Raw genomic sequence first — 15,599 nt, forward strand, 5'->3', positions numbered from 1 at the left:
TAACTTGATTTTCCTTTGTATGTTTCTTTCACGTAGCAATAGAGTGAACCTTGCCATCAAACTTTAAGACTCACTTTTATAAATCCACATTAAAAATCACTTTTGCTAACGCCTTTGGCAGTGATTCTTTTAAGTGGTCTAAAACACTCTTCCACCACACCTCCCAAGAGTTTTATCCCAACCTGCCAGCTGCTGCCACCATGCTGAAGGGTCTGATGGACCTTACCTTCTCCTGTCCCTTGTGTCCAGCATACACGATACCCTTGCTTTAACCAACAGCACTGCTCCCAGCGTACACGAGGAGCGGCACGTTAGCCCAACACCCGAGCAGGAGCTGAGTGAACAGCCACACGTGATGCATCACAAAGTTAATCCAACATTAACCAAGCTATTGGCAGAATGACATCCAACACACTTCACAACAGAATTTGAGATGCGACAAGTACTTTTTAAATGTGTTGATGTTACTTAGCAGAGTAGTTGTACTGTTGATTAAAAAGGGCCTTTACTACTTAATAACAGAGATACTTTTTAAAATAGATGGGAGAAGGCAGTCTTGGGCTGGGAGAGATGACGTGCAAGCGGGGGAAGCTGTGTGGCTCTGCGCTTGCTGCGTGCACGTGACCACAAGCCCTCTGCAGAGAGGAGAACTTTGCTCACCTTCAGTTCAACGGCAGTCTTGTTTCTCCCCTCCATGTGCATGTGATGCCTCTTGCGTTACGAAGGGATTTCTTCTGTGTGACTTCATCCACCCGGCACCCAACGCGCTCATGCTGATAGCCTCTCATGGTAGCTCCCTATGTGTTTAACCTCCAGTTTTCTGAAGTACCTTCTGACTTACCTTGGTGTAAATAAATCAGCACTGAGCAGCTCAAACTCCTGAAGGCAACTTTCTGGTTCCCCCCCACTGCATTGCCACTGATTTCTTCAGCAAGGCCTGAAGACAGCAGCTACAACAGTCACCGTCTTTGCACCCGCCGTGAAGCAGATGGCTTCCTTGTATGGATGTCCCAAGATCTCAGAGGACACCTGACACCACAGCAGCTCATTACTTGTCTGAGAGACACAGGAAGGAGTGGGAGGATGCTCTCCCTATCCTACGAGAAAAATCAGGCAAGTGGTCCCCGCGTGGCGCTGTCAGCAGGCCAGCTGTGGAGAGCACCCTCGCCACATAAAGACCCAACAAGGGATGAACCTGCGGGTGTCAGAGCCCTGCTTGGCACTGAGCAACAGCGTCTTTATCACCTGTCACCTGGGAGAGGAGGTATGCCCTGCAACACCAGACCTTCACCCCCGCCAAGAGCAACCTCAGCCTCATCAGTTTCACAGACAACCTGTGCTTATCAGCCTTGGCTTTCTGCCCTGGGTCTCGCTCCCAAGCAGGAAGGAGACAGGAGACCTCCCAACCCCTCTGTCTGACAGACATGGTCAGTGCAACACCTTTTCCAGTGACCTGTCAAATCTTTCATTTATTGCATTACTGCAGCCACAGTGTAGTGTCATGCACGTGGAAGAACAGCAGGGAAAAAAAGCATCATGCCAACACTACGCAAATACATTCTGTAAGGTCCCTTCCAACCAGTGCTTAAATAAAGCACAACAGTAATGCAGGTATTGCCAAAAAACTCATTATGGTGTACATAAATGTCTGTGCTTTCCGTCATTTTTCTCTCAAGCACTTTTATTTTCATTTATGTATTTCCTGAAAAGGTGGTTGATGACATGACAGCATTTTGGGGAAAACAAGCTCTGACGAAGCTGGAAAATCTGTCTGACAAATATTTGGTCATGCTACAGCATGACAGCCAACACAAAATGCACACAGGTCTTTCTACTAAGCAGCCACTTAGCACTGTTGAAGTTTTTCCTCACAACAGTCCCTTCATGCTATGCATGTACTGTTGCCTGCAGGGTTAACTTGCAGATAAAATTATTTCCCTCCAATATACGTTTAATTCAGAGCTGAACAATACTTTGATGCCAATCCAGGAAAAAAAGCAAGGTACTGTGGAATGGGCATACAGTTTCTTCCCCCCCACCTCACAGCTTGTTACAGCCTTGGTTCTGTTCTTTATGCAGTTGGAGCAACATATTTTATATTAGATACTTCTCCCTGTTACGCTACCTGTCATAGCCAAGAAGTTCTGCAATTTGGAAGAATTGTGTTCTGCTGGTGTAAACATTCAGGGGTGGGTTTTGTTTGGTTGGTTTTTTTTCATTAGGGCAGGAATTTCCGCTCACTCTTCCAGAAATAAAAGCTGTACTTTTAAAAGTTTTGAATGCGGCATTTGAACACTGTTTTTTGTTACTGGTTTTGTTTTGCTTTTTTAATTGTATTAGACCTCTTCCTGCTTAGCTCAGACAAAACCATGCGTGTACAGCTGCCTGGGCGGGGGTAGGGGGATGGAAAACCATTTTTTTTTTGCAATTTCTTTTGTAATTTTGGTACTGTATCTAGCACACAGTGTTAAAATTTGCTCTGGCCTTTTGCCTCTGTCACAACCTACAGGGAGGCACTGCAGGAAACTCACCTGTCCAGTATGCCAGGAGCCTTCAGCTAGTACCAAGACTTCACATTATCCATGGCGGTTGACATCCACATTTTTTCTTGTCAACTTTGTTTTGAAGCTTAAATGGATCTTCTCTCCTGGTATTTACACTGTGATGCATTTAGAAATAAATTAATGGCCCTTTCCCTGCTTTTGCCAAAAGGAAAAAACAAAGAACCGCCCACAAAATACATTCTCCTGCTCTGTTTACCACACCAGTCCTTCATCACAACCATTGTGCTTTCAGTGTCTTCCCTGAAGACACTGCTAACCGCAATGCCGTGCCAGAACAGGTGATGGGCTACCTTTATCTTCAGCCAGCTTTTCAGTGACTTCAGCCCACAGGATGCTCCAATCTTTCCACGTGCTGACACACCTTTCCGACTTTTGAGTCAAGCCACTTTTTCGCTACCAGTGGCTGGTGCTAAGCCTGGCCTACCAAGCTGGTGACCCTCTGTGGCCAGACTGCCCTTCCAGCCATGCTGGCTGTCCCACGTCCTCCAGCCTGCGCTGTTTGCATACCACAGTTCCTCAGCTAGGTGCCTCCAGCCATCCTTTCCTGAAATTAGAGGGAGGGATGGAAGAATCTGACCCCCTTGCATTAATATGATGCCATATTTACCAATATGAATAGCAAAATACAGTCACAATTCGCCTTGGATGAGCCTACGGCGAGTCCCTCCCCTTGGCGAAGGTGAGTGTGAAAGCTCCCGTGTGCCACTGTCCCAAGCAGGCTTCTGAGTCAAAAACCCAGCGCCACCATGAAGGGCTGCCAACACCTTGGCAACCCCTCCCCATATCCCCACAGGCACTAGCACCCCTACATACTCATGGCTACTCCTGGACAAAGAGCTGGTGTTGCTTTGATAGAGCTTTCTGCAAAGGACAATGGGAGCGCACAAAGACAAGCGTTTGTGTTGGTTACAGTCTTCTGTTTCGCTGAGCAACTGCCAGTGCTTCATGTTGCCTTTGCAATGCACATTTGACCTTCCTGCTGCCTCCACAAGCATTTATCTCAAGGTTCTGGGGAAAAGGAAGGGGAGGAGAAACTTCCAGAGGACACTGTTTATTTGCGCAAAAGCACACTAGCTAATAATGAAGCTGCTGCTTAGAGATAAGTGTACTTGATACTTTTTTAAACAAACTGTATCTAAATACAGCAGAAAGCTCTTTGTGAAGATTTGGAATAGAACAACTTGGGAATGGAAACAGAGGATATGCACATACACCTGCCAGCAGATGCAAACAGGGTTTTAGCCAGGAAGTAGCTCAGCCTTTGTCTCCTTTGCACTTAAAAAGTTATTTCTTATTTCTGTGTATTAATCATAAAATGCTCACACAAATATCACTCCCAGTATTACAGCCTAAAACCTAAACGTTTCTTCATTTGTCACGGAACGAACCTAAAATACAGCTACGGCTTATCTTTGTGAAATGCATTTCGAGATGAATTTAGAAAACCCCCATGGAAAACATGCAGTGATTTTCAAGTTTAGGACATGAGGACTGTTCTGAAACTTGAATTTTTACTCTATTTAGCTACACCTTCTTCTTCCTCTCATTACAAGGCAAACACTTGTGACAAGGTGTCATCAGACAAAGGACACCAGTAGGTTCAGAGGCACTACAAAATGTGAGCTCTTCCCAAATTTAAGCTACTTAAAGACACTTTAATATGTTAAGAACAGATGAGTAACTTTTGCCACAACCCCTCTAAGCTAATATTACAGGTACTAAGAAACTGATCCATACTAATTACATCACAAGACTTTTTTATTACTATTAAATCCCTTATAACCAAAGTTCACACGAAGTTGGATGCATCCAATTCTCCCTCTACAAAATGCAACTTTGTCACATAATTGTTCAGAAACTCCTTATTCTTCATTTTTAAACTGCTTTGCTTTGACTTAATACTTCCTCCACCCCAAAATTGTAAACCCAATTTAAGAACAATTTCTGCGTAAGGACCAAGGAGGCCCTAAAAGCAGTTACACTTCCTAATTTTTTCATATATTTCTATCTTATGTGCAGTCAGGCTGAAAAATCTACTTTTTCTTATTTGCTCAAAATATATTTGACATTGCTTGTTTAAATAGTAAAAGAAAACACAACTTTGCAAGGTGTATGTTAAAAAGACGTGTTAAGAACACACAGAAGTTTGTTCCAGCCCCAAAAAGGATCTTCTGTGACCAAAGCCATTGACTCATTACATGTTTTTTCGTTTCCCTGCAACAGGAACTTCTTTGCCAACTGTTATTGGTAATGCAACCCTATAGTTAGCAAACCCTGAACATGTGGCTCTGGACTGCAACATCTCTCAGACATATCGGTTTAAATAACCTTAAAATATGATACCCATCTTCAGAGCTAGACCAGTAGGCAGCCTTATTTTTGGTGTGACTGCACACACAGTTGTGCCCCACCACTTCAGGAACAGAGCAGACATCAGGGAAGGTCGCTGGAATCCCATAATGAGTTTGGCAAACAAATGCTCTGCATCACCGAACCACAGCCCCGCATGCAGGCTTACGCAAAGCCACCCGTGGGGAAAAGCGTGCTCGCACTGCCCACCAGTATGTAAACTGAGGTAAATTCCACTGTATCGTTCTCCTGGAATAGGCACATCCGTTGCTCCTTCCACAGAAATTAATTCCAGAACATGTCCTACAAGCTCTTTAACATCAGGAGTCAAAGAAAAGGTTAACTACTGTGCAAATCATGTAACTGAGCGAGTGTAAACCACTTGTGAAGTGCTAAGGCATGGACAACAGGCCCAAGCTAGAGTTGCCCTATAGATGAATCCTGTACATTTTATAACTGATAACCATTGTGCTAGTAGGGCTTGTGCTGGGTTATAACAAACCACCTCTGCTGATGTAAAAAGTGCCAAAGTGTTGAAGTATTGAAGCCTGACAGGCCCTGAGCCGAAGCTGCTGACTTAGTATGTAATCATTAGTGAAATATGTATGCTCAGTTATGAAAGATGTAGCTTAGATATCATAAAACATGTCTATGCTGAATATATCTTTATCCTTCTTTGTGTGGGGGCAAGTTAATAAGGCCATGGAGCCAGTTGTCTGGCCTTGGGACCAGATGTGTGACCTTGCTAATAAATAAATTAGATAAGCAGGGAAACTCCCTTTGCTTCCTCCTTGAGCCCTGGCCAGGCTCTGGGAGAATCTAATGTGAGAGTGAAACCAGGTGTTTTCACTCAAAACAAAGGTGCCAGCTATTCTGGCTTGCTGATTTTTGGTATATAAGGCTGGACCCGCTCACAGTGACTTCGGATGCCTCAGCTATGGGTGGAGGCACTGTGTAGGGTTTCCCACTTGCCGGGACAGGCTCTGCAAATCCTCGCTGTAACCGGGGCTGCCCAGCGCCTGCGGGTCTGGATGATGGTAACGGGTGCAAGTGGTGAGGGATCTTTCTTCATCACTATTCTCTCTCTCACATAGTAATGATTTGATGCATTACCCTGTATTTCCCTGTTCGTTTGCTTTAAGTGCATTATTCTGCCTTTTCTTACTGCATGTTTTCTGTATTACTCTGTTACATTATTTAGTTATCCCCAGTAAAATACGCCTGCTCTTTTCACTCTGGTGTCCGAGTTCAGTTGGTATCCTTAATCAGCAAAACAACTTGAAAACATGAATGTTTTGTAGCAATGTAACTGTTAGCCTGCAGTTGTTATTTGTGTTTATAGGCATCCTCCTATAAACAAATTATTCCTGTAAGACTACAAATAAAACCAGTAGGCATAAGTAAAAATGAACAGAATTAAAAAATAAAAATGAGGATCACTTTGCATGATGAATTCATAGCTCAGGGTCAACACCAGTCATGCACACTTGGCGATAGCTCTGGGTTGCTGTTTTTAAGTCAGTAGTCTGTGTTCAAATCATTCTTGATAAACAAGCTCCACTCCCTCTGTGCAGGCAACTTTGTCTGTTCTTTTCATGTGAAAAGGAACCACTGTCAGCAACCACTGCAAGAGGTACTTTTAAGTACTTCTCTGTTGACTTCTTATTCTAGACCTCACACACTCACACAGTCCTGACTGCTTCTAGACATCTCAGGATAGAAATTGTTACTGCAATTCTTCCACACAACAAGCTCCAACCCAAACTGAAAATTATTCATGTAATAAATCAGAATACCAAACTGTACAGCCACATTTTATTCACCTCCTGAAATCACTTTGCATTTTTCCATGTGCCATCACTGAGACATCTGTTTTGTATAAAATCTTGGGCTCACAGTCTTGAGAGCTTGACAGAAGTTTGCTTGTACTGCACAGAAGCAGCAGAGCAGCCTCACTTGAAGCCTCTATGAAGGCTGAAGTCATTTAAGGATCATAAAAACTTACATTGTAGGATAATCTCATTTGCATGTTTTCAGAAACAAGAACGTTTTCACCAGTTTTTATAAATAGTGTAAAGCAGCTATAGTTATGTTAAAAGTATTTTCCTTCTTACAGAACTTAATTTTAGCTGGACTAAAATATCAGTATTTATAGTATTTTCAACTACTTGTTTTCTACAGGCTCTTCTACATTTTTAGAGTCTTTTCGTTTCCACAGATTTCCAAGCACAATCCCTGTGAAGAGCAGAACTCCTACAGTACGATTTGAAGCAAATTTCTTCCAACAGTCTTCAGGTTTGTCTATGTCCAAAGTGTAAATCTGCAAAAGCACAGTATAACATTCTAGCATTATTATTCTACAGATGCATATATATTTGACACATCACAGACACAAAAAGGTCTGTAACTTTCAAAACCTGAATCTCAAATTCTGGTCTACCCTTATGTCCACAATAAATAGGAATACTCTGTGCTTACAACGGATTTTTTGCATAACTGGCACCTAGGTTTACTTGACAGATTTATTCAACATACAGCAGAAAAGTCACGGATCACATATGAATACAATTCCCAGACCCTCTCAATGAAGGACCATATAAACAGCCTGGATACTGATGTGTCTGGTTTGATATTTTAAAATGTAAAAACATCTGACCATGTAAACAAGGCTTTTTGAGATTTTCCTCAGTAGGTAGCCATCTAATTCTTAAGTGTGAACTTCAAATAAAAATAAATAAACCTTCAAATCTCTGCTGCAAGGTGTTGCTCCCTGTTCCAGTAGAGAGAAGGCACTGGAAAGCCAGCAGTGAACCAGGCTAACTGGAATGCACAGAAAGGTGCCCAGCCCTGCCTAAGTCACACAGGGCTGGTTTAGTCCAGTTGCTGTTAGCCATGTCTGTTCACCTCTCTTGCAAAAGAGAACCAGTACACCTACAACAACAGCGAGAAGCAAGGCCTCCCCAGCATGGCAGCTGTCTGCTGTGAGTCACAACTAAAGGTGGAAAAAAACCCACACAGTCCAGCAAAAGCAAAGTTACTGAAAAACATTCCTGGAAACAAAACTTGATACACAAGTCCTGAGAGGGATGACAAGAGGAAATGTTAGGCAAAACAAGTGAAAGGGTTAATAAAAAAGTACCCCCCAAAATCTGAAACCTTGCAATTCAGCCTCTGAAGAAGCCAAGACAGAATGCATCTGACTAAAAGAAGTGAAACCTTCCCTGGGAAACCTGTTTCTCTGCTATTTGCAGGGGTACAGAGGTGACAGGGCTGGGTTCTGATCAAATAATCTGAAATATTGTCCCCAAGCTTCTAAGACACGATGTTATACACACCCTTGAAAACCTGTCAGTTCCTCAAGCACAGGGAACTGAAAACACTGAACCGACAAACAAAACCTAACAGCAGCCGAGCCACAAGATATACCTTCAGAAATGCAAAGCAAATAAAAGATGTTTATTTTTCTATCAGTGAACTTCTTCAGTGGGATAGAAATTTGACATCTTTAGGACCCAAATTCCTCTGTCTCAGGCACAAATTCAGTGAATTAAGGAAAACCTACTCCTCATGCAGCTTACTCGGTTTTCTAAACTCCATTAAGCACACGTTCAGAAATCTTGAACAAGATGCATGAGGCTGTTTAGGCAGAACTAATATTAAAATAATCACTCAAAAAGAAGCTACTCTGTGGTACACAGAAAAATGCCGCTCTTATGACTTTGGCAATCTACACAACTGTTGTGCACTCTTCACTTACATTCAATATGTCTGCATTCTCACTTATAAATCCTCCCTGCAGGAAAGTAATTTCCATTTCTGCCAAAACTTCAGTGTAAGGCCTCTCTGACAATTCAAACTGTAAATGATTATCCAGCGGAATGTAGTATTCCTTCCCTCATAGATTTCCAAGCACAATTGCTATGAAAAGCAGTGGCTGACAAGCACCAGACTACATCATCCCAAGAATTCTCCTACTCAGAGGTATGTTTAATACCCATCACCTGCATGAGCTACTCCCATTAAAGTGCAACATAAGTCTAACCTGCTTTAAAAAGTTTAATGATAAACACAGACTTAACTTCTCAGACTGTCAACACTTTTACTACGTGCAACGCACTATCCCCTTTGCTATCACTCGCCTATCAAGGCCAGCAATTAATTTTCATAGAGACTGACTTGTCACTACAAGGCTGAGCAACACAGTTGTTAGGATTCAGAAAGAACAGGATAAGAAGATCCTATCTACTTCCTTTACTGACAAAGCTAATTTCTTTCTTTCTGTTATTCGTTAAAATTTCTAAACTAATACAACTACAAGACTTAACTGGATTGTTCTCTGCTATAAAAAGAGCTGTGAATTAGAACTATCAATGACCAGAAAATTATATTAACAACTGCTGCTGCTGCCTTGAGCAACAAGTAGAAAGAAATGTTCTGTTACACCTTTTAAGGTCACCCTGATATGATTGGTCCATGTTTGCTTAACATGTATCAAACTTTCAGAACAAGGAGACACTGGGCTCAGAGAACCTGGAGTTTTGCAGTCAGAACCTGCCAAAAACAGCCAACCACATTCAAGAAAAACAAGCGTGTAGGTTAACCCACACTGTGCATGCTCCAGAGGAGAGTTCAACTAAAGGAAACCCCTGAAGACCACCAAAGATCCCCAGGAAGGACCCTCAGAGACTCAAAGCACATGCGTAATTAGGATGCAAATGTTACAATTTGTTCCAGGAAACAGAATGACTATGTGTAACTATTCCAGGAAATCTAATGCATATGTAAATTGTTCTGCAATATAAACTCTGTGCGTTGTCACTTGAGGCATGCACGTTGGGTGGCACGATCCTCCGTGCATCCGGTGCTGTAATAAAGAATGCCTGCCTTCTGAAACTTCAAACCAAGGCTTAGACGATTCTTTTCCGACCAAACTTATGGTAACACTACAGGTGGTAGTGAACAAGCCACAGAAAATTTTCTTATATTGTTAGATCCCAGACTGAACCTCCAGGCCACAGTACAGAATTGTTTAGACGTAAAATTAACCATCACTGAGACAGAACATGCAACATTCATTTTCATATTGTTCTGTTGGTTCGGAACAGACTGAAAATGAGTGTTTTACAGTGTGTGGACCACTGGAGGCCTCTTCAAACAAACAGTCTGCAAAAGGTACTTAAGCAAGCTCATTGTCATGAGACTTCAGTTCTCTTTAGAGGAATTGGGGTTTTTTAGGTAGATGGCGAATTGATGGGTGTTGAAAAGCACCCTGATTTCTTATCAAGAACTTCCACATGGAAAAAGTATAAATAAATCCATCAAACCTGGTGCGCTAGGTGAGCCCCTACGGCAGCCACAGCTGAGTAATACGGGAACGTCTGGTTACAATTCATTCCTGCCATGCACAAACTCAGGAGCATTGCAAGGCTGAAGGCACTGAGCCACTGCTTCGTATCCTCCTTGAAGTGTAACGCTGTTGACTTCACACCGATAATGATGTCGTCCCTCTTATCCTAGGATGAAAGGATGAATTAGCAAAAAATCCACAATCAAACTGTCGCTTCGTAAGGAAAATAAGAAGGGGGCCTTGCTTAAGTTTCCAGTGCTTCTTATGAGGAACCCAATTTAAGTGCATTTGTAAGTCCCTACATTAAAATATAAATCAGAAGGTTAGTTCTTAGAGCTGCTTTAGCAGCCAAGAGCTAATACCAATGCCAAAGTTATTTACACAATGCAAATGCATCAGCACACAAAGTGCATTGTACTTCCAGCTTTCTACTCGATATGTAAAACATTTTCAAATAACAATAAAAGGTGCAAGGGCTGAGGTTTCTTTGGTGCTGTTTTAGCTCAGCTGAGAGCGAAGAACTGCAACAGGTTAGTACTGCTGTTTGACAACAAAGTTGTAAATTAAACACGCAAACATACACAGATATCTAAAATTTCCCACTGTTACTCCACCTGATGTGCATAAATGGTATCGTATACCAGTGTCCACATTACTCCAGCAAAGTACAAGGGCAAACACACAGACCACTCACATGACCCTCTGATGGCAGACCAGCCAAGAAGGGCTCCCCAATTAAATGTAAGTCCTAAAAACATAAAGGGAGTAAAAAAAAGAAAAAAGTTATAAGATTGCCAGGAGCAATCTAAATTACACGTATAGAATTAAATATTATTTGTTCAAGCGTGTATCATAGCAGCAGCTTTTTGTACAATACTGGCATCTCTATTTTTCTACCGCTTATTTTCAGGCAGGTAATAAATAAAAGTAATTTGACATTAAATACCCTGGAAATACAAGGAGAAATATGTATAGCCATGCATTTTCCCCAATTTAAATCTGCACAGAACTATTCCAGTGTACTCAAACAACGGGTCTAAAGTTAACATTCTTAGATGCCAGTATAACAGAAGATGTTGGTATGACTGCAAAACAGTGCACCACAGCCAACTATGGTACTTCAAGGCTGAAAATTACAATTTTAGGTCAAAAAACTGAAGGCAGCTGGAATGTGAAGGCCAAGATACAAAGGTACGTTTCAGTAGTTCAACCTGGAATATAAGCACCGTCAGTTTCTGCATAGGAATTATTTTAGAGGCTGAAGACTGAAATGCAGGACAAATGCATGTTTAAGAAAGGTTTCGAGATAACCCCTAAACTAAAGCTGATTCCCAAATGGCAAATATTTTCTCCCTCCTTTTCTCCCTCCCCTCACTCCGTCAAAATAAGGAACTGATTTTTAACAAGAAAAACCCCAAACCCAAACATCAACTCTTATATGTGTTATAAATTGTTTAAGAAGCTTCTGGCACAACAGAACATTGTCTGTAAGGCATTTCTATTTTAATATAGTTATAAGAAATCAGATTGCTGAAGTTCAATTACTGATTTGTAAAACACCCTAAAAAGTACATCTGAAGAAAAAAATAGTAAAAATATTTCCAACTCACCCAAAACTAACTGTGGCCAATATGTTATTCTCTTCATCAGAGGGTAGGTGATCACAAGAGACAAAGAGGCTGCTCCCAGAATGATACTGTAAAAAGTACCAAGAGGTTTATTGTTTGCCAGTCTAAAGATCGTAAGATAATAGTGCAGCATTACAGGAGTTGCACATAGTACTGAACTCATTCTTTTACTTTCAAATACAATTCCATGACTCTTCCTTCTGCCCCCAATACCTTTTCTGCTGAAAATCTCTGTGCTTAACTCTGGACCTGGAATCAAATTTTAAAAAACAAAAAACAAGTTATACATCACCTATAGTAATTCAGACACAGAAGCACACAAAGTGCCAAGCTAAGCTGTCCCCCAAGAAAAACGAAGGACTGAAAAGTGGAGATCTCTCCAGCTGCCAGGGGCCTACTTGCTGTCCTCACCACCTAAAAATGGAAAGAATAACATGAATACTAAATCCAATATAACATATTCCAATGTGTATTAAAACTAAAAGTCACACCATTGGCATATAAGCGGAAAAATAAACAGAAACAGGTCACAGAACGTATGAGACGAGTTCCTTCAACAATACAAACGTAGCATATCATCACGGACATGAGCTGTATTTCTAAGCAGCAGCACTTAAAACAGAAGTATGCAGGCTTTAAAAACTACAGCAGAAATAAAGTGCCACTTGTGTCCAGTGAGGCTGATTAGAAACACTGTAGACATCTTGTATATGAATTTTATTACCTTAGGAAAAAAAAAAAAATCAGACTTAAAAAGTTGTGAGCTAACTATCTGAATTTTGAGCAGCACTTCTGTGCTTAAACACTTTAAAGTGAATACCATATAAAATATCATAAAGATGTAGGGCTCCTCTAGCATTGTTAATAACCATTGCTATTACACATGTATATTACGCATAACCATTGTTAATAACCGTGAAAGTACAATTAATTTAATCCTAGTTGGGATGCAATGGAGTTTAGAAACGCTGGAACAAGAAATCATACATGGCAAACTGAAGGAAGAAACAAATATCAGAAAAAAGTTAAACTGTTATATATGGTGATTTACTTGCCAAAGGTGACGACTGCAAAAAGAAAAAAAAAAAAAAGACAGAAGTTTTGCATTTTGATGAAAATGGTGTAAAATCTACTTGAAGAGGTTAAAACTTTTAACAGAATACTATGTATGTATAAAGTGTTCTGCATATGCTTTAATAATGTGAATTTACATAAACCCTTTTAGTTTGTTCCCCCCCCAATCAGGTTATGTTTAATGTCAACTACTGCTTTTGCAGTTTAAACATGCATTTAACATGACCAATTCCACTGCTCATCGTAACCAAACATGGGACATTTCATTTAAAGAAGGGAAAGAAAAGATTTACCAAATAGTCAGTAACATAAAATCTAAAGCCCCAAACCACAATCACCAACACAAGCCAACATCCTGCTATTGACCCAGCCTCTATCACATTTGTTTTGAAGATATCCTTTTAAGGTATGTAAGAAAGAGCTGCAATGGAAATTTTTAAAACTTTACACCTAACCACATCACGTTAGTGTATAAATGAATTCATTATATTGAAAATTCCATCTTACTTATCACACAGACCACCCTGTCAAACACTTTTGGTATATGTAGTTGTTAATAACCTCTGAACCCTAAACTATCCAAAGCTGCCACAAAGCCTGTACTGATTCGTGGCCTTCCCAAGAGAACAACAGTGCTGTAAGAAGAACTTCACATACCAGATTGGCTCATTATCCTGTCTCTTGCCAGCATCAAAACCCAAAACCAGAGGAACAATATAGAAACAGAAAACAGGACAAGCAAACAGTGATGCATCACCAGGACACTTCCCTGCAAGCCTGCACTTGTGCACATTCCAACATCTGACCCTGGGCACTGCCTTTTGCTTACTTCCCTCTTCTGAACAAAAGGGAGATGAAAAATACAACATAACAGAAGAGGATTAGCTCAGGTTGGGCACTATACTCTTCACAGCCATTCTCATGAAGAAATTAACAATACTTAAGGAAACCCTGCTCCTGAAAATTAGAAAAAAAAAATAAAATGGTTCTTGGGTAGATTGTAACTAGCAAGTGCAGCAAAAAAAGTGTTACTTTGTTCTGTCATGCAAAACAAATTTGAAATATAAACTTGTTCAAGTACTACCTCCAGCTGACAACACCACATAATTTATCTTACACAGAGGTAAGTACTCTAGAAGACTTATTACAGTTCCAGACAGAGAAATGTTATACAGAATGAAATGATTTCTCCTGTGCTAGGAGGAAATGTAGACAAATTCATTGCATGCAGCTCAGATAGAAACACGGAGGAATTTCTGAACCTGGAGCAATTGCTGCTGCTTTTGGAGATGAGCGGGCATGTATTTGGTTAATTCAGCAGCAATTCATGTCCCTAGGTCTCGGCAAGCCCACGAGGGTTTCTCTACCTTTTTGTCATAGTCACGATCCCACATGTCATTGATGGTGCAGCCGGCCCCGCGCATGAGCACCGCTCCGATGCCGAACAGGGACAGCGTGTGCCAGTCGGGGAGGCAGCCCGGCTCGGCCGCCAAAGCGATGCTCCAGGTGCACGGCAGGTACAGCAGCCATGTCCCTGAGGGGAGGCAAAACCCGCGCGTGGGGTGAGCAGGGCAGCGAGGCGCGGGGCTGGGGCTGCGGGGCAGGACGGCAGCTCGCTGCTGAGTAACGGCGTTGCCGCGCAGACACACGCTCCTTTGGCAGAATCGTCTGCCACCGGCACAGCACCCCCCGCACCCTCCCGGCCGCCCGTCAGAGGCAACCGCGGCTCCACGCGTCACCCTGGCCGCCCCGTCGCCATGGTTACCGCGTCAATATGGCTTCCGCGTCGCCATGGCTACGGCCCCGCCCCGCCCCGCTCACCGGCGGGCTGGTGCAGCCGCATGAGGCGCAGGTACGGCTGCAGCGGGGCCGGCGCGGCGCGCACCAGCTCGGCCGCCGAAAAGCTGAGCGGCCGCGGTGGTGCCGGCGGCGCGGAGGGGCGGCGAAACGGCGGGGCAGCGGCGGCGGCGACGAGGGGCAGGCGGGAGGCGCGGAGGCCAGGAGCGCCCCGGCAGAGCCGCGCCAAGAGCGCCGCCATCTTGCCGGCGCGCTTCCGGCGTGACGGCGTCACGTGGCACCGCGCATGCGCAGGGCCCCCGCCGGGCCCGGGCGCGGGGCCGCTGTGAGGGGGGCTGGAGCTTCCGGTAAAACAAGAGGCTGCACAGATTTAATAACTTCCCTAATCTGTAGTTGCTGCACCTCAGCACCTCGCTAAAAGCATGTGTGCTGGTTTTGCCTAAATTTCTTCAATCTTCCACACTATTTGTTGAAATCCCATAGGTGGCTGTGTATCATCAAACATATCGTCATCAAGACATAGGTGTTCATGCATCAGCATATGTCTCATCTCCCAGACCTCTCAGACTGCAGTTAATAAAAATTTCTGATTTAATATATGGCCTTTGGATCTCTGTCCTCATTCACTCAGTTCTCCCACCATCTTAGGTGAGCTATTGCATAAACTGGGGAGGGAGGGGAGCTTTGGACAGAGCCATAAAAACTTTGCCTTGCATGGCATGGTTTCAGGGATAAAACGTCCGCAGATTTGCTGCCGAAAGATTTCTTGGGGGAATTCAGTGTCCCTGTAGTGTATAACTTCTGTTTCATTCCACACTTCCTTCAGCTTGAATGACTGAC

At 42.7% G+C, this 15,599-nt stretch overlaps 1 protein-coding gene across 1 annotated transcript; it reads right to left on the reverse strand.

The window, feature by feature from the left end:
- Positions 1–6,714: 6,714 nt before the first annotated feature.
- Positions 6,715–15,000, reverse strand: COQ2 (coenzyme Q2, polyprenyltransferase). The gene is made up of 7 exons (XM_074867435.1): positions 14,784–15,000; positions 14,330–14,496; positions 12,181–12,302; positions 11,871–11,956; positions 10,875–11,008; positions 10,238–10,426; positions 6,715–7,233 (listed from the first exon to the last, which is right to left on the reverse strand). The coding sequence occupies exons 1-7, from the start codon at positions 14,998–15,000 to the stop codon at positions 7,078–7,080; spliced, it is 1,071 nt and encodes a 356-aa protein (XP_074723536.1). The 3' UTR covers positions 6,715–7,077.
- Between the last annotated feature and the right edge of the window lie 599 nt (positions 15,001–15,599).

This window comes from Strix uralensis, chromosome 4 (assembly GCF_047716275.1).
Source record: "Strix uralensis isolate ZFMK-TIS-50842 chromosome 4, bStrUra1, whole genome shotgun sequence".
Taxonomy (NCBI): Eukaryota; Metazoa; Chordata; class Aves; order Strigiformes; family Strigidae; genus Strix; species Strix uralensis.

Bases quoted from the DNA above. Each gene is read 5' to 3' on its own strand.
- COQ2 (XM_074867435.1), bottom strand. From the start codon at position 15,000: ATGGCGGCGCTCTTGGCGCGGCTCTGCCGGGGCGCTCCTGGCCTCCGC. The intron at 11,957-12,180 runs GTGATGTATAAC...TACTTTTTACAG, and splicing joins CTGTGTCTGAATTACTATAG to TATCATTCTGGGAGCAGCCT. The intron at 7,234-10,237 runs GTTTGATGGATT...GTGCTTTTGCAG, and splicing joins GGGCTCACCTAGCGCACCAG to ATTTACACTTTGGACATAGA.